Source organism: Phalacrocorax aristotelis, chromosome 17 (assembly GCF_949628215.1).
Source record: "Phalacrocorax aristotelis chromosome 17, bGulAri2.1, whole genome shotgun sequence".
In the NCBI taxonomy this organism is placed as follows: domain Eukaryota; kingdom Metazoa; phylum Chordata; class Aves; order Suliformes; family Phalacrocoracidae; genus Phalacrocorax; species Phalacrocorax aristotelis.
This window is the reverse complement of record NC_134292.1, coordinates 1880291-1901473: the sequence shown is the minus strand read 5'-3', so window position 1 is coordinate 1901473 and position 21183 is coordinate 1880291. Positions and strand designations below refer to the sequence as shown.

At 53.8% G+C, this 21183-nt stretch overlaps 2 protein-coding genes across 2 annotated transcripts; one reads left to right on the top strand and one right to left on the bottom strand.

Annotated features, from left to right (window-relative positions):
* Positions 1-957: 957 nt before the first annotated feature.
* On the bottom strand, positions 958-11220 carry WDR31 (WD repeat domain 31). Its single transcript, XM_075112418.1, has 10 exons — positions 11125-11220; positions 8589-8722; positions 7693-7822; positions 7159-7233; positions 5954-6098; positions 5773-5873; positions 5113-5180; positions 4466-4607; positions 3595-3757; positions 958-1347 (listed from the first exon to the last, which is right to left on the bottom strand). Exons 2-10 carry the CDS (start codon positions 8633-8635, stop codon positions 1187-1189), a joined length of 1032 nt encoding a protein of 343 aa, XP_074968519.1. The 5' UTR covers positions 8636-8722; positions 11125-11220; the 3' UTR covers positions 958-1186.
* On the top strand, positions 11070-20928 carry BSPRY (B-box and SPRY domain containing). The gene is made up of 6 exons (XM_075112421.1): positions 11070-11369; positions 12251-12349; positions 12954-13184; positions 15006-15031; positions 16314-16438; positions 20240-20928. The coding sequence occupies exons 1-6, from the start codon at positions 11313-11315 to the stop codon at positions 20764-20766; spliced, it is 1065 nt and encodes a 354-aa protein (XP_074968522.1). The 5' UTR covers positions 11070-11312; the 3' UTR covers positions 20767-20928.
* The last annotated feature ends 255 nt before the right edge of the window (positions 20929-21183 follow it).

Genomic DNA, 21183 nt, shown 5'->3' with positions numbered 1-21183 from the left:
ACAGCCTCTGTAGGCACCCTTCTTACCTTCCATTTTCACAGAGCCTTTGGTAGGAACCTGTGGTCTCAAACTTGATTTGCATTTAAGGAAAGAAAATCTAGCTGGCAGAGTTACGGGAATGTGGAACCCTGCTTCCCCTGCCTCCGCAAAGGTAGTCTCTGCGTGTGGAGGTCTGCACCCCCTTTGTACTCGCTCACAGTGGATGTTAAACGCCAGGGACGTTTTTCTTTTCCACGTACCGCCGCACATCCTAGCTCCTTGAGCCGTCTTGTGAACTGGGCATTTCAAATCTGTGTAGGCATCTCCTGCTTATGTTTTTGCTGTGCTCACCTGAGATGAAACAAAGGTGCTGTTTCACTGTAGGACTGGCTTTTTCTAACTTACACTGTGGGGAGCTTTCTTATTTGTTGTTCTTTAAATGGAGGTTTTGCAAATGCATTCTGGAAAATCAAAACACGTCTTGAATGTGCACCCTAGCCTCTGGGTCTGACTAAGGAATGGAGAAATTACAGGTACTTCACAACACCCAAGTTTGATTTCTGTCTGCTTCAGAAGGAAGAGAAGACCGATTCTTTTCCCCGTTGCCAGCTGGAGAGCAGGACAAGCCCCCCCCGGGTGTTTCTCAGCAGGTTGCCATTCACGGACAGCCCTGGCTCAGCAGTTGCCCTGCAGGCTCCCATGTTTCTAGCTGGCTTAGAATGAAATTTTGGATACCAGTGAGTGTTTTGGCATTTGCACTCACGTAGTTCCTGGAGTGTAAATCCCAGTGCAGGGTTTCTGTCGGTGTGTTCAGCTCTGCTCAACTGGAGCAAGGGGAAGGCGGCCGAGCGTTCCCTGCCTGGTGCCCTGGTGCCATTCAGTGCTGCCCCTTGGCTTCTCACAGCTCATCTCCTCCTCCCTTTGCCCCCAGCAGGTGCAGCGTGTACCCAGGCTTTGTAAATAAAATGCACAAGGCTCTTTCAGGAGTGAGAACTTGGCCTGAGCACAACCATGATCTGGCTTTTCTTCTAGACAGCTCTAGGGCCTTCCCGCCACCCACAGACTGAAACCAGTAAATGCCCCTGCCCTGCTGATCACACAAGGCTGCGCTGTAGGTGCAAGGTCTCCTGGTGCTTGCAGATGGGAGGGAGCTCTCAGGGAATCGCATCCCCTCCCAGGGCAGTCTCTGTTGGGAAGGTTACTACAATCAAAAAACTGCCACCTCCTCCAGCACCAGGTCCGCATGGTCACTCAGACGGAGTACATGAATTCCTGAGTTCAAACTGGCACAGAGCAGCGTGGAGCTGTTGCAGACGGCCAGGGAGGCCAGCGGTCCTGATCCCTCAAGGCACAAGGTGGCCAGGCAGGCTGGGGAGGGAAGAGAGAAGTCGCTCAGGACACTTGGCTTGCCAAGATGAGCCACGACCACACCGACCTCCCACCTCCCGGCTCTGCCCATGTGCTGCTTACCCAAGGAGTGCGAGCTGCACCCCTCACTGTCCCAGGTCCCCATGTCCAAAGGTGTCGGGACCTGCCCTCCGGAAGACACCCTCCACCCCCATAAGCCCGACAGAGGATCTCCGCATGGCCCAGTTAACATGGATCCAGGCTGAGGTCGGGCTCTGCCCCTTCCTTAGAGAGGATGCAGGGATGGATGGACAGACAGACCCTGCTGGGAAGAGCTGCAGGGTGCATGTGGAGGCACTCCCAACATGCCTGTTTTCTCCCAAATTGCTTACAGTCCAGAAAAATTCTTTCTAAGGGCTGTACTACACTCAACATGCCGTTTTGACAAATCACTAGAAGAGAAACAGAAATAAGATTTACAATATCCAGCACCATGTCAGCCCTTCTGGTTGCGTCTATTCTTAAAAAAAAATCCTGGGGCAGTACCCATGCAGAGACACCAACCCCATGCCAAGCTGCTAATAGAGCGGCGTCTAACACAGACGTACAGGCAACTCGTCGTGCCTTACACCCTTCCGAGAGCACCTGAATGAAGGCTGACGGCTGCGAAGGTCACGCAGTTATGAAGGCAATAGGATCAAAACAAAGCTGCTGCCAACCCTGCTGCCATCGCAGCGTGCACAGGTGCAAGGGTGAAAGAAGAGCTAAGTGAAACAGAAGGTGGGAGCTTTTCTGTGGGAGATCATCAGGTTTCTATTTTCATCCTATGTTAAATAACTGCATTTGGAGAGGTGCTTAGCCACGGGGAGTGTCTAATGCTGATGAGACCTACTGCGTTCGGTGCCCGTCTGTGAACCTGAACTGCTTCCCAGGAGGTCTCTGCCTTCTGCACCAGGCGTTACTAACAAGCCTGCTGCTATGGCAGGGCTTGGCAGGTAAACAGGCTTTGTGTCCAGTGGGGGGAGGACTCAGCCCTCACCAAGTACTCCAGCAAGCAGGGTTAACCCCGAAATGCCCGCGATTCTGCTTCAAGAGGATGATCAAAGTGAGGGCAGCTGCTGACCAGCCCTCTATTCTGCACTTCTATTCTGTACAACTTCCATAGAATCACAGAATCATTAAGGTTGGAAAAGACCTCTAAGATCATCAGGTCCAACCGTCAACCCAACACCCCCAGGCCTCCTAAACCATGTCCCCAAGTGCCACGTCTACACAGTTTTTGAACACCCCCAGGGATGATGACTCCCCCACCTCTCTGGGCAGCCTGTGCCAGGGCCTGACTGTTCTTGCAGTAAAGACATTTTTCCTAATATCCAGTCTAAACCTCCCCTGATGCAGCCTGAGGCCGTTTCCTCTCGTCCTGTCACTAGTAACTTAGGAGAAGAGACAACACTCACCTCACTATAACACCCTCTCAGGTAGTTGCAGAGGGTGGTAAGGTCTCCCCTCAGCCCCCTCTTCTCCAGGCTAAACCCCCCCAGCTCCCTCAGCCGCCCCCCAGCACACTTGTGCTCCAGACCCTGCCCCAGCCCCGCTGCCCTTCTCGGGACACGCTCCAGCCCCTCAAGGCCCTTCTTGTCCCGAGGGGCCCAAACCTGAGCCCAGCATTCGAGGTGGGGCCTCCCCAGTGCCGAGCACAGGGGCCCCATCCCTGCCCAGCTCCTGCTGGCCACACCAGTGCTGACACAAGCCCGGGGGCTGGTGGCCTCCTTGGCCACCCGGGCACTGCTGGCTCATGCCCAGCCGGCTGTCAGCCAGCCCCCCCAGGGCCTTCTCCGCCGGGCACTTCCCAGCCCCTCTGCCCCAGGCCTGCAGCGCTGCCTGGGGTTGGTGTGACCCAAGGGCAGGACCCGGCACTTGGCTGCATCTGCTGGAAGTCCTGGAGTTCCTCTGTTCTTTTTATCATTTATTCTTTCACTGCTGAACTTGGACACATCTTTTAAAGCCACCTTGTCATTACTTCCTTTTAGGTTATGATGGACACCCATCACCTCCAATGTTATGCACCCAAACACCCTCCTTCCCTGGAGGGGAAGCAGAAGTTCCTGGTCTGCTCTGGGCCATATCTCCACCCTGCCCTGCAGCTGGATTAGAGTAAAACCCAGAGATTTCAGGCTTCATCGTGCCCATTACCACCAGGAGACAGGAGCAAAAGAAGTTTTTTTATCCTAGGGTAAGGCACACTGAGAAGGCAGGGCCCTCCCCTACCTCCAGTGTCTTGGTCCCAGACCTTCACTCTGCTGTCGTACGAGGACGTGGCGATGCTGGGGGCGAGAGCTGGGCCCCGTGGAAGGAAGACGCACGACGTTGTGGTCTGGAAATGCCCCTTGTACTCACGCACTCGGTTCCTCGTCTGCCGTAGGTCCCACAGCTGCAAGGCAACAGGTAGCCTTTAGAGTTTAGGCTCTGTTACTGTCACTTGCCAGCATGGAGCTGTTTTACAAAGAAAGGAAGGTGGTTTTGGATAAAAAGCTCCTTGCCAATCCTCAGAGTACAATGTCTGCTGCCCTTGTCCTCCGCCCATGCTCAGAGTCCTGGAGAACTTCAAACCCCAAAGGATTTTCACCACTGGTGACTATTTGAGGATGTGCCCACACCCATTAGAGCTGATGGGCTAAGACTGTGTGGGCAGATAACCACATCTCCAGCCTGCTCCCGTCCTCAGTCCTGCTCTCCCTGGGATGGGTTGATCTCATCCTCTTGATGCTCACACACAGGGCTGAGAACCTGCAGGACTGAATCCCTGGTTTGGGGATTTGAGGTGTCCCTTACAGGCTTTCTGCAAGAACCTTGTGCTCCTCGATGCCATTACTGAAACAAAAGCCCAGTGCTTTATTCATGAAGAATATCTGCTCAGATATTCTCTGAGCAGAAGAGTTACCAAAGGGACTGACAGGAAGACACCAAGCTCTGGCTCTGGCTGGTGACACCAGCATAAGGCCAATGCAGCGGGAGCACGCAGATCCTTGGAGCGCTAATCTGCTGCCCTCCACTGTATGCCGTGGACATTGGAGAAAACAAAACGAAACAACAACAAAAAAAGCCAGAAAAAGCAGGACTCGCTGCCCAGCAAACTCACGGTAGCCTCGCCGCCCTCCCCAGCGGAGCCACTGCTACTGCTGAGGCAGTACCGCCCGTCCAGGCTCACGTCACAGCACGTCTGAATGTGCCGCTTGGCTGGAAACGTGTGTGCCACCTGCAGCTCCCGGCTGTCCCAGATCCTGGAAGGAACAGGAGTGGGGAAGGGGGACTCTGATGCATCAGTGCCACGATGGGTTTCCCTCCACACCCTCCCGCACACCCTCGCTGCGCCCTCACGCTGTGCCCTCGCTGCCATCCCTCATGGGACAGTCCCCCTCCTTCCTCCCAGCAAGCCGAGCTCCCAAAGCTCTCACTGCATCCTTGCATTTATCTGTCCTGGATCAATCTTTAGCCAGAGCAGCTGTGCTGAGCTTTCTTTTTTATAAATTCTCCTTTTTACCCACAGTCGCCACCCAGTGCTGCTTACAGCCACGGGTGTCCCCATACTGTCCTCCCCTGGCAAGAGACCACGCTCCAAGACCAGGTGAGCTGGAAGGTGGCTTCTATCCACCCCAGCAGGGTATGGAAGACCAGGTGGTCATGACAAACAGCCAGAGAAACAGCCCCTTGTGCACTGGCATCTTCCATAATCTCCATGTGCCCCAGGCTGTAAATCCCTTCTCTGTGGCCACACATAGAATTTACCTGATTGTTTTATCCTCTGAGGCCTGGATGACGTAAGGCTCCCCAGGGACCCAGCACAGGTGTGTGACCTGCAGAGAGGAAAGGATGAGCAGAAGCCCACCTCTGCATGCAGCCCAGGCTGGTGGCTGCCCATAGATATACAGCCACCAAGCTCCCATCCTCTCCCTCCTCGTGCTAGGTTGTGAGTAAGAAATGTTGGATGAGTTTTTTTCTGCTTCCCACCAAAGCAGCTCCCCTACCAGGTTCAATCCCGTCGGGGTTACTGGGGGTGACCTGCAGGTAGGGAGGTGCCAGCAGCTCAACAGGACACAGAGACATGGGAATAGGGGTACCACGAGCACCAGAAGACCATGCCCACACCAGCTCCACTGCTGGGGTGGTACCAAAGGGAATGCAGCTCCCACTGCACAATGTGCTTCCTAACAGCTCTGAGTTAGAGCATTAATAAAGTGCTGTATGTCTCTTGGTATCTTTGTGCTCCTGGATTTGCTGTTACCCGGAGAACAGAGTAACCAGGTGCACATACAACCTGTGTGGTGCCTCAAAGGCTTCTTGTAGCATCAAGCTCAGAGAAAAATCACACTACATGGTTTCATGTGTGAAATAATTGAGTAGGCAGTGAGGTGCCATGATAGGATGCAAGGAACTAGCGGCTCCTACCAGGTTCCTGGAGATAGTGGCTCTGCCCAGACACTCTCCCGTCTCTGTGTCCCACTTGCACACGGTGTTGTCTCGTGAACCCGTGCACAGCTGGGAGGCATCTGCAACCACAAGTTAACAGAAAAAAATGGTCAAGAAAAGTCAAGGAATCCCTGGGGAATGGGAGCGTGTTGTCCCTCACCCGGGCTCACAGCCAGTCCAGTAACAACCAGGTCATGTCCTGGGAAGCGCTGGCTTGGTCCCGAAGTCCCGTGAAGCTCCCACATCATCACTGTCTTGTCCCGGGATGCGCTGAAGACTCTGTTTGAGTCAAGGGCAGAGGTGACCTGCCAAGGACAAGATGAGAGAAGCCGGTTGAGGCTCCCCATCCAGCCTACCTGTGCGTGGGGAGAGCACAACACTCCTGCTGTCGTGTCAAAGCCCAAGACGTGCAGAAACGTGACTGGGGAGAGCCTGACCTTCAAACTCTGTTTTGTGCATGCTGGATGTGCACGTGCCGGATCGCCCAGTGCTCATGCCGAGACTCCTGCTTGTTTCTGCTCTGCCGGATCCCTGCCACAGGCAAACCCTGATGCAGTGGGGCCGCAGGAAACTGCTCAGCCTGAGTGTGATTGCTGCAGCCCGTACTGTGGCCGTGTGTGTCGTGGCAGGGAATGTCGGGCAGCTAGGTTGTACAACCTGCTAGCGGGACCCACGTCCTCTCAGAACCACAGAGCTGGATGGTGGATGGGTGTTCTCGGATCTTGTTTTCAGAAACCATTAATTTTATGGGAAAAACCTCCTTAAAAACCCACTGCATGGATGCTTTGAGCATTGAGATGAACAAAGCCCACTTCGTCCCTCCGATACCCACAGCACAGGGACCCACTGGGTCCCCAGCCGGAGGTGCACCGACCACGCTGTGCACAGATTTATAGACCCCTGCATGTTTGCTTTCCAAGTGGCACATTCAGCTTTGTAATCAAGATGCCAGAAGGACAATTAAAGCCCTGCTGTTCCCAGGCACGGCTGATTTGTAGAATAACGACAAATCCAGCAGAATGAGGCCTAAAGAAAAGTGAATAGCATCTCTGAATCAAAAACTTGACCTAGTAATTCATCCTGACTTTTTAATACACAGCCTCTTGGAGGAGAAGTCAGGCACACATCCAAGCCTCCTGGAGCCCTGTTTAGTCTGGATGCAACCACCCCGTGCTGCTTCCCTGGACAGCAAAGTGGGGACCTTGGGAAAAACCTAGCGCATTCTGAAACCCTGGTCCCTCTTTCTGACGGAGCAAAGCGAGCCCTGTGTGCATGACAAACCATGGCTCCATCATTCCTGGTTCCCCAGTTTCTGACCGGTAACAGTACAGGAGACCCCACTGCACACCATCGGCGGTTGCTCACCTTGGTGACCTCCCGCTCGTGCCCGATGAACCGCTGCAGCGCAGCCCCGGATCTCCAGCTGCAAACAGCCACACTCTGTGGAGGAGCAGGGAGAGGCAATCAGCAGCGGCCACAGGACAGCGGGTGAAGGAGGGTTATGCATGTTCTTGGTTATGTTATACCAAGACCTGTGCACAGTCCAAGCTTGGAGAGGGAATGGGTTCTTCTGGTTTTGAGCTCATACAGCATATACAACTGTCTTTAGAGGCCATCTCTTGCCAGGTAACATCAGAGAAGGGCCAGTCTAGTGATTCCAAGCCTGGGTAAGAGGATTTGATGTGATCTGAGCTCTGGAGAGGTTATAGAATTTGGTTCAATGTGCTTCAGTGTGTGCCCTCACTCTAAGCTCATCTTTCTTTCTAAATTCAGGAACTGACAAAGTTGTTACCATTGACAGAAATGTTTAAAGCTCTCATTTAAACCTGATTTTCCTAATGTGTCAATTCATTTTCCTGCCTGTGACTGTTTTGTGCCCCGTGGCAGGTGGTACCTCACCTTATCCCTTCCTCCTGACACACACAGGTCCGGTTTGAGAGCAGCCACAGAAGTGACGGCCTCCGTGTGCGCAGGGCCGTGCCGCTGAATGGCTCGAACAGGTCCTGTCTCGTCCACGGAGCCATTGGCCCTGCAGCAGGCAGAGAGACAGCGGCAGGAGCTGCAGGGTGCTTTAAGGCCAAGTCGGGGTGCCGTTCCCCAGTGAGACTGAGGCCTGGGAGAAGGCACCACTGGTGGGGCTGGAGAATGACCACATCTGCCCTTAGAAAACTGAAGCAAAGCTGTGAATGGACAAAATGCGTCTCCTGGACTAGGTGAGATGGAGTAGACATATTCCACCTCTAGAGCTGGTAAATATTTAGATGTTTACTCATTCCATGCTGGTACAAAGAATAAAAATTTTGACCTTACCAGCCTTCACTTCTGCTAACACCTTTCAGGCTCTGCTGCTCTCCTTTGCTCTGACACCAGCCTTGCCAAGCAGGTTGAGTCCCCCCTGCTGCCACTCTGCGCTCTCAGCTGATCTCCAGGCAGAGATCAGCCACCTTGCTGCCAGATACTGAATTATTTCATCTTGCCGATGAAGGCTGGTGACAGTCTCTGAAGAGACAATGAAGCAGTTTGGATGTTTGGGCCAACAGGCACCCCTGGAGCTGTTAGCCTTCAGAGCTCTGCCTTAGCCATCACCGAGCACGACCACCGGCCACATTTACATGCTCGGCTTGATTTTGGCTTTCAGTCCCCCCGAAGAAGCTGAGCAGACTTTAGAAGCGAGGGTCAAAAATGAAAATCTGATTCATACGTTCAATAACAAAACTAAAACCACGTGCTTGCTATATTCTCTGTTCATTCTCATAACCGGTTTATTAAGACAGGATCATCTGGAGTTGTTTTACCTGTATTTGGAGGTGTGGAAGCTGGTTTTACTCTGCAGTTTCCCCATAGCCCTGCTAATGAGCACGGCTCCCACCACGGCCAGCAGTGGTGAGCATCACATCAGCATCTCGGGCACCTGCTGCTGGGACGCAACCTGTGGTTGAGGAGACACAGCATTACTGGGAATGTGGAGAGGTTTCTGCTTGTTACATATATGGGGTAAGATGCTGATAACACATTATCTACATCTTAACTTCATTCAGAATAAGAGGAAAAACCTCAGAGGAGGAGACATCTAGAGCTCCCTAGTCAAACCTTTTGCTTAGAGCAGAGCCAGCTCCAGAGGTGAGGTTACTGGGACCTTACAGCTGCACTTTAAGAACATCCAAGCTTGGTGAGGCCACGATAGAAGTGGAGCTGCTGCCTGTAATTCTTCTGGTGCCTTACACCTCCTCTTACTCCAGTATCTGCTCTTGACTTCTGTATTTCCTGGAGATCCCAATCTCTGGACTGCTGAATGCAAACACCGTCATACAGCTTGAATTCAGCTGTAAAGCTCGAAGTGGTCTTTCCACAGGCTGAGGAACACTTTGGGAACAGCAGCTTCTATGTCCAAACTCCAACCCCAGGTCCAGGCTGTACAACGCCACCCTGATAACCCAGACGCATTCAGCAAAAAAATACTCGCTGTCCAGGCTGAGACCAGCCTGCCTCGTCCCAGGGCATCCCTCACGAGCGGCATCACGACAGCCAGTCCCTGCAGGAGCAGCTGTCCGGGTGGAGGAGCCTTTGGCGAAGCAGGGCTCGGGCCGAGGCAGCACCTCTCCCTCATCCTCGCGGGTCACACACTGAGCAGAAACCAGTTTCAATGACAGTGAGTGACTACTTCTTAGCTCAAGACACACTAATTGGATTTAGTCTGTACTAGGTGTACATCAGCATTCCTGTCTTTTGCATCTGTAGTATTTGCTAATAAAAATCAGAAAAAAACCCCCACCTGCTTGTTCCAGCAAAGAACAAGCCTGCTTCGAGGCTCTGCCTGCAAAAACTTGGAAATGAACACTGGAAGCACTAAGCAAGAGGGGTTGGGTTTCTACAAAACATTCCCTTTGTAATTTTAGCCTTACAGCCTTTGTGATTAGCAATTAGTAATACCCAGTTAATCTCCGCCTGTTCTATCCATGAGCTTGCATGTTCAAAAGATGTGAAGAATGATAAAATCTCACAGCTGAGAGGAAGAGATAATTTGGCAATTTACTTCATTCAATCAGACCGAGTGTCAAAATCGCTTCAGTACGATAGGAACAAACATGATTTCTCTTTGATAACGGGAGAACTCTGGAAGATGTTTCTCCTGCAAAACAAGATTCTAGGAAAAAACTAAGACGTAAATTCTGATTTTTTAAAATTATGATGATTGCTATGCCTCCCAACCAGCAGTTAGTTTCCCCACTCGTGTGGTTAATATACACATGCAATTGTCCCTTCCTGCACATCAGCTCAAACTGAGCTGGTGAAGGCAGAGAGCTGCCAGCGGCCGCTGGAGGCTGCAGTGGAAGCAGGTCTGTCCTGTGTCTGCGTTGTCCTGCCTCTTGCCCACTGCTAAAAAGGGTAGATTTTTCTGAATCCTGAACAAGAACAGTAGTTGCTCAGCAGGATGTTCATCTGAGGTTTTACTGTCTGGCAGGCTTCCCTACACAGGTTTATCGTGAACCTGGTCCGTCACAAAGCTCTCTAATAACACACAGATCCCACAGCAACCCATCCATACAGAGCTACGCCTCCAGAATGCTGAATTTCACGCTGGAGGACCTCCTGTCCTCCCTTCCCCCCAAACGCGTTGCTTAACAGAAGACAAAAACTTTTTTACTACATTGTTTTTAAGAAATAACCCATGCTGCTGCCTAAGCCTGTTCAGGCACTGCAGTGAAATCCATGCCATGGAATAAGGAAACTACAGCATCCACAGCAGCGGGCACGGAAATCATAGCAGAGCCCTCTCCCCATTTCCATGGGGTGTTAAATATCCTTTAGAAGAGGAGAGACCCCATCTTTGCAGAGGACACAGGGGCAGCCGAGTCCCGTGGGGCGACCCCATGGCAATGAGGCGGATCCCCTATACCCGGGGATGACCCCAAGGCATTGAGGTGGGTCCCAACAGCCAGGGGCGACCCCACAGCAATGGGGCGGGTCCCCACGGCCGGGGGTGACCCCACAGCAATGAGGCGGGTCCCCACGGCCGGGGGTGACCCCGTGGGTGGTAAGCGGGTGCATCCCGGGTCCCTGTAGATGGGGCGAGGCCCTCAAGGGGGCGCGGGGCGGCCTGGCGGGTGCAATGCAGGTCCCCACAGCCGGGGCGGCTCCTGGGAAGGGCACGGGGGCAACACAGGTCCCGGTAGCTGGGGCAGCCCCACAGGAAGGCTGTGGGGCAGCCCCTGGGAAGGATCCGGGGATACCGTAGGTCCCGCGGGCCCAGCCCCACGGGGCGGATACAGGGCAGGCAGGCAGCCCAGCCCCGGGAACCGGCCGTGTGGGGCCGCCCCGCCGCGCACTCACCGGGGGCTGGGCCGGGCCGGGCCGGGCCCCGCCGTCCCGTCCCGTCCCGTCCCGTCCCGTCCCGTCCGCGCCGCCCGGCTCCTCGGCGGCGGCCGGGGCGGAGCGGTGCGCGCGGTGTGCGCGCGGTGTGCGCGCGGAGCGGCCGGGCGGGGCCGCCGCCTCCCCCGCGGCAGGTGCCGGGGCGCAGCATGGCCCAGCGGGGCGGGGGGCCGCGGCCGCTGGCGGAGCGGGCGGCGGCCCTGCGGGTGAGCGGGGAGCCGGGAGCCCCTTCCCCCGGGACGCCTCAGCCGCGGGCCGGGGCCCTTCGCCGGTGCCCACCGGCGGCCGAGGGGAGCCCCGGGCGTGTGGGGAGAGGGGCTGTGCCTGGGTCTGGGGTCGTCCGGCGAGCTCTGGCGGGGCGTGGGAGTCGCTGGTGGGGTGTGGGGCCGTGTGAGTAGTTCTCGTGGGGAGGTGGGTTCTCTCTGGGGCCTCGGTGGGGTGTGGAGCCACGCAGGGTGTTCCCCGTGGGGACTGGGGGGTCTTTGTGGGGCTCCTGGCCGGCTGTGGGGCTGTGTGGGGGCCCTGGTGGGGTGTGGGGCCATGTGAGGGGTCCCCCGTGGGGAGGGGAAGGCTCTCCATGGGGAACCTGGCAGGGTGTGGGGCTCCTGGCGGGGTGGGGGGCCATGTGAGGGGGTCCCATGTGGGGATGGGGGCTCTTTGTGGGACTCCTGGCAGTGTATGGGTCTGTGTGGGGGCCCTGGTAGAGTGTTGGGCTGCGTGAGGGGGTCTCCCATGGGGAAGGGAGCTTTCTCTGGGGTGCCTTGTAGGGTGCAGGACCATGTGTGGGGGTCCCCCGTGGGGAGGGGTCTTTCTCTGGTGTGTCTAGCAGGGTGTGGGGGCCCTAGTGGGATCTGGGGTTGTGTGAGGGGTCCCGTGTGGGGAAGGCGAGGCTTTCCATGGGGAACCTGGCAGGGTGTGGGGCTGTGTGAGGGGTCCCCTGTGGGGAAGGGGGCTCTCTATGGGGTGATGCATGGGTCTAGCTGGCCGCCTAGTGAGTGCTGGCTGGGCAGGCTGTGTGGGGGGCTCAGGGCCGCCATCGCCCATCGAGGCCTGGGCACTGCCGACCACTTTGCTTTTCTTGTTCCAGAACAAGATCGTGGATCGGTGTGAGCGGCTCCAGCTGCAGAGCGCTGCCATCGCCCGGCATGTGGACGAGGTGCTGCCTGCCAAGGACCAGGGCGTCCTGGTAAGTCCCTGCCCCTTCTCCCAGCGCAGGGTGGAGTGTGCTGCCTTGCATGCTCCCGTGCTCGCCATTCCCGGCAGAGATGCTGAGCTCTTGGGGGTCTCCTCTGTGTGCAGGGGTTTTCTCCCTCCTACCCCACATCTTCTGCAAGAGGAGTCCCAGGGGACACCTGTGATTCTTGCTTCATTTTCCTAAAAAAAGTACACAAACAATAAATTTCTTGTTATTAATGTACAGCTGTCAAACATCCCACTGGGACCAGTGTCTTACTGATTCCTGATTTTATTTGTGCCTCTGTCACTGAGGACAAAAGGCAGGTCTCATGGTGGCTCTGTTGCTCGCTACTCACGGATCCAGGACAACCTGCTGAGGGGTGGGACCTGGTCCCTCATATGTGGTTACTTAGGTCCTAGGGTTAGGCCAGGAGGCAGGTTTCAGACTGGTTGCTCCATTTACCTCTGCTTGCACTGTGGTGATTACTGTGGCTTGGGCTCAATTAATAGAGCAATGTTAACAGGTGAGCCCACAGAAAGCCGGCAGCAGTGGTTGGTGCTCTTGTTGGAGTTGAAGCAAGGCTGATGTTTCTCCTCTCTCCTTGCTCTGGCAGAACGCAGCCAATGCGGCTCGGGAGCTGGTAATCCAGAGACTGACCTTTGTGGGGAACGCATGTGAAAATGAAGAACAGCGGTTGCTGGAGAAGGTGCACGTGGAGGAGGAGCGGGCGCACCAGAGCATCCTGACCCAAGAGGTGCACTGGACAGAGGCTTTACAGAAGCTGGCTGCCCTCCGAACCTACCTGGTGGACATGATCACCAACCTGGATGACCAGCGCCTGGTGGTGAGTGCTGCTCCTTGTACCGAGGGATGGGTCAGTCAGTCCAGAAGTGATCTAGACTTTTTATCATGGATATTATGGAACTTAAATAGGGTGTTTAGCAGCTTGCTGCACTGACAGCAAGGAGGCAGAGTTGGACAGGACCTATGATTGCAGGTCTAGCTCAAGGAACCTTCTTCACCTGGTCCTGACAAGTCCCTGTGGTTTCTCAGTGGTTCCTAGAGCATCTGCTCTGCCCAGTTCTGGTTTCGCTTGCAGTGAGACTCAGAACCACCCAGGGCCAGGTCTCCAAGATCTTGGCTTGAAGCTACTGGCTCTCAGATGCCCTTAGGCTTGACATCCCGGACAACTATGGGTTGAGAGCTGCTCTTACAGGAGTCAATTGGGACACCAATTTTCTAATGTTCTGTCTAGTTTTAATCAAAACGTGACCCTTGGGAGCACCTGCAGCTCTTCTTGAAGGTGTGCCCTGTTGTCTGGCATACCTCTGTTTGGGTTATTTACTGTGCAAAGCAGCCTGTGCTTCACTTTGCGCGGTTCCTTTTCTAGCTATTAAATTGTCTCAGTTTACCTGAGCGATTCGTCTCGCTGTAGATGCGAGCAGGTAGGCATTGCACTTCCTATTCCGTGTTCTTAGCCTCTGGTTGCCTCATGTAACGTTCTGAAAGGGGAGGCCGCAGCTCCGCTTGGAAAAAATAACTGATCCCACGGTCAGAAGGTAGATGTCTGTTCCTTTGGTGGGAAACGCAGCTTCTGTCCTGCCCCAGAATCTTAGCTGGTTGGGCTGTGGCCTCACTCTAGAGAGTAGAGGATGGAAAGCAAGATCCATCATTTGCCTGTGGCAGAAAACAGCGAGACCCTCAATTTCTCCTTTTGCCATATAGTGGAGGAGAAATAGGGATCATATGTTCTCCACCTTGGATTGTTGGTGTTGCTGTTTGAGTCTATCAGGAATCGCTACGTGTCATGTCACAGGAAAGTGGAAGGCACGTAGAGCACTCTGCAGCTCATATTTGATCAGGGATCAGATATTTCCCTACCAGTTTGCTAATTGGGCTGTACCCTGAGAATGCACCATTGCCAGCAGGTACAGAAACAAGTGGGGCTGATGATGAGGTTATCTGACTCTTGGCTTAGGTCCTCTGCAGCTTCACCCCTTACTGAAAGCTTTGGGGGTTGTTTGCTGCAAGCACAGGATGTTCTTGCAGCCTGCCCTAACTGGGTGGAGGAAGAGGCTCAGGGTGGACCTTAGGGCTGGGGTTTTCACACTCTGGGCAAGGCAGGGTGCAGCGATAGGAGCTCCCAGATGCAGACAGACTGGTGTCTACCAGAGAGTATGGAGTCAGAGCTTGTTCTTTGTGGGTCTGAGACTTTCCACCTGCCTCAGCTCTCCCACATGTCTCCCTTGTGCCAGACGATCCAGCTGTACTTGCAGCGTTCTGCTCTCACACCACTTGCATATGTAGCAGAGCAGCGGCAGGCTCTGGATGCTCCCATGCCCTTCGCAAGCTATTTGTCACCCAGCCACCCAGTCCCACTGGTGCAACAGACATTACCCCTAGCTAGATGTAGAAGATGTATCACCCTCAGCCATTCCCACTCATTTTCTGAGTCAGGGAGTAGAAAGTGCTGCAGCTGAAGAAAATGGACATTGGATGCTCCCCCTGCTCCCCAGGGCCAGTGTTGGGGTGAAGAGTGGTTTCTCTGGGTCAGGAAGGAGAACAGTGCTCCCTGGGTCCTGGGTTTACTGTGCCCCAGCCTGTGTTTGGGGTTTTATCGGGGGGGAATTTCAGCTGTGATGACTCTTTCTCTCCTTGTCCCCAGCATGCAGAACAAGAGATCTTCGAGAGGTTGGTACCTGGCTGCTCCTGGTCCTTTCCCTGACCCCTGCTCCAAGCTTGCCTGCACTCTCCATGGCTCCCCCTGTGAGCAGCGTGCCATTGCTCAGGCAGCAGGTGACACCCACTCTTTCCTTGCTCGCACTGCTTTTGCTGAGGACAAGGACAGAGCACAGAGATTCCAGCGTGGCCTCTCGTTTCTGCTTCACATGCTGTGCTGCAGCTCAAGATGGAGAAGTCTTGGCACCTAGAAATGCTCCATGGGCAACGTCTCCCCAGAGGCATTGCCCGATGTGCTGCCTTATGGGAGCTTGCTTATGGGAGACCTTCTCCAGCTCCTTAGAAAACCCCCCAGGACTCCCTGGGAGATGGAGCAAGCCTGTCCCTGGCCTGTTGGCAGGAGGTAGGATTGTCCACCTGGAAAGCTGGTACGCTCCGTGCCTGGGGGGCTGCTGGCACAGCATCGCTTGGAGGGGCAGCGCACCTAAGCTCTGCATTCACGCTGCCTCCTTCCCCAACGGAGAGGCTGCATGGAGGGGAGAACCAAGCGCAGGTGTCAGCATTTCTGACAGTCATTGTCAATACTGTTGGACTGCCTTGAGCAGGCAGTTTGGTGGCTGCATTTTTACAGGCATTTATTTCCACGGCTGCTGCGAGGGTGCTAGCTACCACTGGTTGGAGTCTGCTACCCAGAGGGGTTTCAGGAGTATTTTTGCCTGGAGCCTGCCTGTAGAGTGTAAGAAATCGGCCACAGCACATCACCAGCAGCCAGTGCCAGAGCCTTTACTTACAACCATGAGTTCATGTGTGTGCTACAGGCCACAGGAACCCAGCAAATCCTTGCTCTCCTTGCTATGCCATATGAAACCCAGAGTCTCGGCTTGTTCTCCTCTTGTATCCCCTTTTGCTCTGACAGCGAGGCTTTGCTGTGAAAGAGGGGAATCTGATTCTCTCACTGCAGCCTGTTCACTCTGCTCCTCTTGTACCTTCATGGCCGCTCTCAGATGTGTTTAATCTGTGCCTGCTGAGAGAGGAGGATGTTGACTCAGGCTGCTGGGGTTGTATTTTGAAACACTGAGGTCCTTTCAGAAGGGACTGTAATCAAAACCAACCGAAAGTATCATGGGAGGAGAGTTTGTCCAGAAACCCGTGGTGCAGTTTCTCTGCAGCAAGCGCTCCTCTTGCAACTGCACCAGCTCATATTTCTGTCATACTTCCTAGTGATCTTAAACACCTCCCGGCACTGGTCAATAAATCATTGTATTTCGAAATAACTCTTGTGTTCCTTTGCTAGGACAGAGGTGGCGGAGGGAATCTTAGAGCCACAGGAGTCCCTGAAGTTAAACTTTAATCAGACCTGTGTTCAGAGTCCACTGCTGCATCGACTATGGGCCTCTGCTGTTCTCTGCTGCATTGCAGGTCAGTGTCTCGCTCAGGTCTCATGCTCTCTGAGGGTTCCTGCATGCTCATTCCTGTTGTGCCAAAGCAACATCCTGATGCTGTGTCCTGCCCCGGCCCTGGCGTATCCTGCCCTTGCTGTCCCAGCCTGTTCCTTGGAGCCCCCCAGCCAGGGGGGCAGCAGCAGCTGTAGGAGACTTGGGAGGGGGGGACAGTGGCTTGAAGCTGCTGGTTGTGGCTAAGAAGCGAACAGAGGTTTGAAAAGACGGTGTTTTATCAGCTCTGTTGATTAACCTCACTTGATTTCTTTTGCTGTTTCCTGGGTCACTTGGTGACAGTGGTGAAGCTGATGCTGGCGTCACAGAAATTCTTCTTTACCACATTTAGCATTGGCCTGCTGCTTATGTTTTAAAATCTCTTTTAAGAGGGTGAACTCACCCGCGTGGCGTCTGTGAGATGCTGTGACATGCTGGAATGAGAAGCGAGTAAATGCAATAGCTTTCTGATCATAAGCTGAGATTGTGGCTGTGCACGAGTTGGTGGTTTGTTAGAGACGTTTGTGATCTAGTTCAGCTCTTGCTGTACAGCTGAGGTTGCATCGGAGGTGTTTGTCAGGCCAGTGACATGCTCTGGGTATGGTTTTACCAGGTTGGTGTCAGCTCTGTTGAGCAGGGAGAGACGTTCTTCTGGCTGTGATCTGCTTGAATTGCTGGTTGCAAAATGTTTGCTTTTACTCTTGCTTCCAGGCCATTGTTAGGGTGTTTCAAACATATTTTGTGTTCCTCAAAGGTGGCAATTTCCCTGTTTTGAGTCTTTGAGTGCTGGCAGTCATGCAAACTCCTGCAGCTGTACATTGGCAAAGTCAAATGGGTTCTCAGCAGAGCTGTCAAGTCATGCAGGAAACGTTTCCCTAATTCTCTTTGTTGTGACTTTTTTTTTTTTTATGGATTCCTTTCACAATTGTATCCTTGTCAAACATAATGACTCTAAGGCATTCGATCCTAGTAGTGGGTCTGTTGGTGCTATTATTACACTCTGGTTTGGGTTTTTGAGTTTGGTTTTGTTTTGTGGTTACATTTAACACATCATTATTGCATGCTGAGGATGCCTGCCATATCCTTGCTTACCTCAGTAGTCCATAGTCCACCCAGGACCTAGCCTTAGAGATTTAATATTAACTGCAGCGGTCCTAGCTTTCATTAAGACACAGTAATGTTATGTTTCACTTGGTGGTCCCTCCTCCCAAAGGCAGTCTTGTTTATTGGCTTGAAAAAAGTAAATTCCTAGCCTTGACAGTTTGCCTGTTGCCTCTCAAAAATTTGGAAACCAGCAGGCAAAAGAATCTCCATTTCACTCTCAGAAATAAAAATGGTTCCTTTGTCTGTGCTTGGCATCCAGGCTTCAGTTTTGCTTACATTTGGGGTTGGCAGCTTCTTCCTTAAACCAAGAGATGATGTAAATCTCCTGGTACCACTGTGGGAGGGATCTTGGTTCATGGCCACCTGCATCTGCCCTGCTGGGGGGCAGGTACGCAGTGATGCAGGCTGGGGACCTGATGGAGGACCCTCTGTGGAGGTGACACAGACTGAAGCTGTCCCAGCTGGCTAAGACGTTGGGCTGCCACATGGTGCCCTTCTGCACAGGGACCAGGTTGAGTCTGGGTTCTGCCTTGGTGCCTAAGTCTAGGTACGAGGATTTTAATTTCAGATGTGTGAGTTTGGAAATAGGAATTTTGATTTTTAAAAGTAGTGAAGTGTGCTGCAGCTAACGCATGTGTACTTTACAGAGATGTTAAACATGATAACTTACCTACTCAGCACCCCTTGTCTCTCTGAAGGCCAGTACAGTACTCTGATGGGTACTGTAGACAGAGAAAACAGAGTTTGGAGTGAGATGAATTCTCAGTGGAATTGTTCATCAGACTATACAGGAATATGCAGAGGGAAGATTTAATCATGACAAAACACTTGTCTGTGTGGGAAAATTTGCTGATCTGAATTGCTCTGCTGTTACTCTACCGGTGCTTCCCCACCCTCAGACGCTCCCCTGGAACTGTAATTCCACAAGGAAGCTATCTGGGCATCGTTGGGGTAGTATTCCCTCACACAGATGATCCCTGAACACCTGAATGCAAGCCCATACCTAGGCTAGATGTGTGTTGCACAATGAGGTTTAGTGCCCTTCTTCTGTCAGAGGAAGATAAAGTCTTGTACTGCTCGTTTTCTATGAATTCATAGCAGTGTTTGGCTTCCTGGAAAGTCAACCTACAAATAGGCGGTGCAGGCAAATACAGCTGCAGAGACCTATGGAGGGCACAGCGTGGCGGGCAGGCACGCTGCAAAGCATTTGGCTGCTCTTTAGTGAAATAAATGATCAAACGAATGAGGTTGTCTGCTTCAGCTAGAAGGGGATGCTGTCTTCAGCTCTTCTTTCTGCTTGGTGTTGCCCGCAATAGCTTCCACCTAACATGCAAGCACTTCCATGTTGTGCAAACTGATAATTTGGCCTCGATTCGTCTCCTGCCAGGGAGCACCGAGGCACGTGTCGCCCTAGGAAACCCCCTGACCAGCACTGCTGCTGTTCGGTGCTGCTCGGAGGGATGCTGACCTGGGTCTGTGCAGGTGCTGGAGCAGGTCAGGCTCTGGGATGATCCTGTTCAGGGTGCAGTGTCATAGTTTGATTTTTTAAGGGCCTCATCCTGCCATGTGCTGGATGCTGAGCAGAGGGTGGTTGGGAAATGGCTGGAGCAGGTGTGCTATGGTAGAGCTCTTGCTGGCGGCAGGGCTGGGAGAGCAAATTACTCACCTGCTCCAGCATTGTTTCCCTGGCAGTTTAAGACCTAAAATGAATGAAGTGAGGGTGGGGGAAGGCAGGGCAAGGAGGGGCACCCGCAGGTGGAAACTCAGTCTCCCCAGGAGCAGGCGAGTCAGCTGGGCATCAGCCTTGTCTCTTTGCTTAGTGAATTTACAGAGCGAGGGAGGCACTTGTGCAGTTATTCAGTACTCACACCCCATCTGCAGGCCCACTGAGGGGTCTCACGGCAGGGGGGGGAGTGTGCAGCCAGGGCAGGGTGAGCGGTGCTGGGTGCCCTCAGCCCGCGGGTCTGAGGTGGAGCAGACCCCTGGCAGGTGCAGGTGTTCTTTGGCGCTCACCCCGGGCTGCAGTTCTCTGGGTTTGCACCATGGCACAGGGGCAGCTGGGCAGCAAAACCAAATCGAATCATGGCCGTGCTCATCTCTAAGGCCTGGTGCCACCCCCTGCGGCTGCCCCAAAAGTGCTCAGGGTAGGTTGGTTAATGACTTGGACTTTACTGGAGGAAAGGGATTTCCCCTGCCCAGCCCTCTCAGTTCCTCCTCATTCCTGTATTACCGGCTTTGCAGGTTTTCTGCAAACAGCCCTTGTGAAGGCTCTTGACTCTGGGGGAGGAGAAATCGGGTCCTGCTCACCCGCAGTGGGGGTGGGAAGGGACAGAACTTACATTTGGGTCTCTCCCAAAAGTGGGATGAGCCCAACCTGCTGAGTTGTGTTTTGTGGGGACGCGGGGCTAGGGACAGAGTAAGATGAGCAGCATCATCTCTGACTCTGCAGGACTTCTAGTGGAAAGGTGGAGAGGTGTCTGGTGAAATCTGGGCTTTGATGAGTCTCTGTGTTGTTCTATCCCTGCCTTTAGAGGGGAGCCTGCAGGGAGCTGCTGTCCCAGCCCCAGCCCCCAACACTGTGCCACCCTGGGGGAGCAGACTGTGTCTCTGATGGCCATGACTTCTTTGGGCAGTTCAAGCAGGGGCCACGGAGCCAGCGCTCACTGTATGGCTTCTCTTGCAGGCTCACAGGAGATTCACATTGACGAGAAAACTGCCAGCCCCCAGCTCAGCCTATCAGAAGACAGGAAAACCCTGACCTTCAGCCCCAAGAAAGCAAAGGTGGATTTGGACTGCCCTGAGCGATTTGACCACTGGCCCAATGCCTTGGCTGCTGTGGCTTTCCACTCGGGAGTCTGTGCGTGGAGGATCAACGTGGAGAAGAGCTCTGCCTACAAGCTGGGGGTTTGCTACAGCTCCCTGCCGCGGAAGGGGTCTGCCAACGAAGTCCGCCTGGGCTTCAACACTGCCTCCTGGGTCTTCTCGCGCTATGACAAGGAGTTCAGGTTCCTGCACGCTGGTCACCCGCAGGCAGTGGAGCTGATCAAGTCTCCGGCCGAGATTGGGGTGCTGGTGGACTTTGCAGGAGGGGAGGTGCTCTTTTATGACCCTGATTCCTGCACCATCCTCTTCTCCCACAGGGAAACCTTCTCAGAGCCTCTCTATCCAGTCTTTGCTGTGGCACACCAGAGCATCTCGCTTGTCCAGTGAGCAAAGCATTGCACTCACTGGGCAGGTGAACATAAAATTGTATATACAGATATATACAGTGACTGTATATACACTATATGGTACCTTTTTTGGGGAAAGGAGCACACACAGGGCTACTGGCTTGTGTACCGTGATGTTCAGACAAGACCTGCCTTCAGACTACATCTGTCTTCGCGTGTTTTGTGGCAGCTTTCCTCTCCTCCTGGAGGCCACACCCACCCTATGTCTGCCAGGGCGAGGGGTCAGGGTAGTGCCTGGTTCTGCTTTTAGGTGAATCATTTAATTGCTGTCCAACCAAGGGCAGTGTTCCAGCCTGATGGCAGGCTTTAGAAAACAGGAGAAATATTAAGAGATACGTTTGGAGAAATGGCAGGGAAGAGGTATGCGGAAAGGGATGTTGCTGGGACGTGGCTGGAG

Bases quoted from the DNA above. Each gene is read 5' to 3' on its own strand.
- BSPRY (XM_075112421.1), top strand. From the start codon at position 11,313: ATGGCCCAGCGGGGCGGGGGGCCGCGGCCGCTGGCGGAGCGGGCGGCG. The intron at 13,185-15,005 runs GTGAGTGCTGCT...CCTTGTCCCCAG, and splicing joins TGGATGACCAGCGCCTGGTG to CATGCAGAACAAGAGATCTT. The intron at 16,439-20,239 runs GTCAGTGTCTCG...CTTCTCTTGCAG, and splicing joins TGTTCTCTGCTGCATTGCAG to GCTCACAGGAGATTCACATT.
- WDR31 (XM_075112418.1), bottom strand. From the start codon at position 8,635: ATGGGGAAACTGCAGAGTAAAACCAGCTTCCACACCTCCAAATACAG. The intron at 7,234-7,692 runs GTGAGGTACCAC...GCTCCTCCACAG, and splicing joins TGTCAGGAGGAAGGGATAAG to AGTGTGGCTGTTTGCAGCTG. The intron at 4,608-5,112 runs GTAAATTCTATG...TGTTCCTTCCAG, and splicing joins TCAGAGGATAAAACAATCAG to GATCTGGGACAGCCGGGAGC.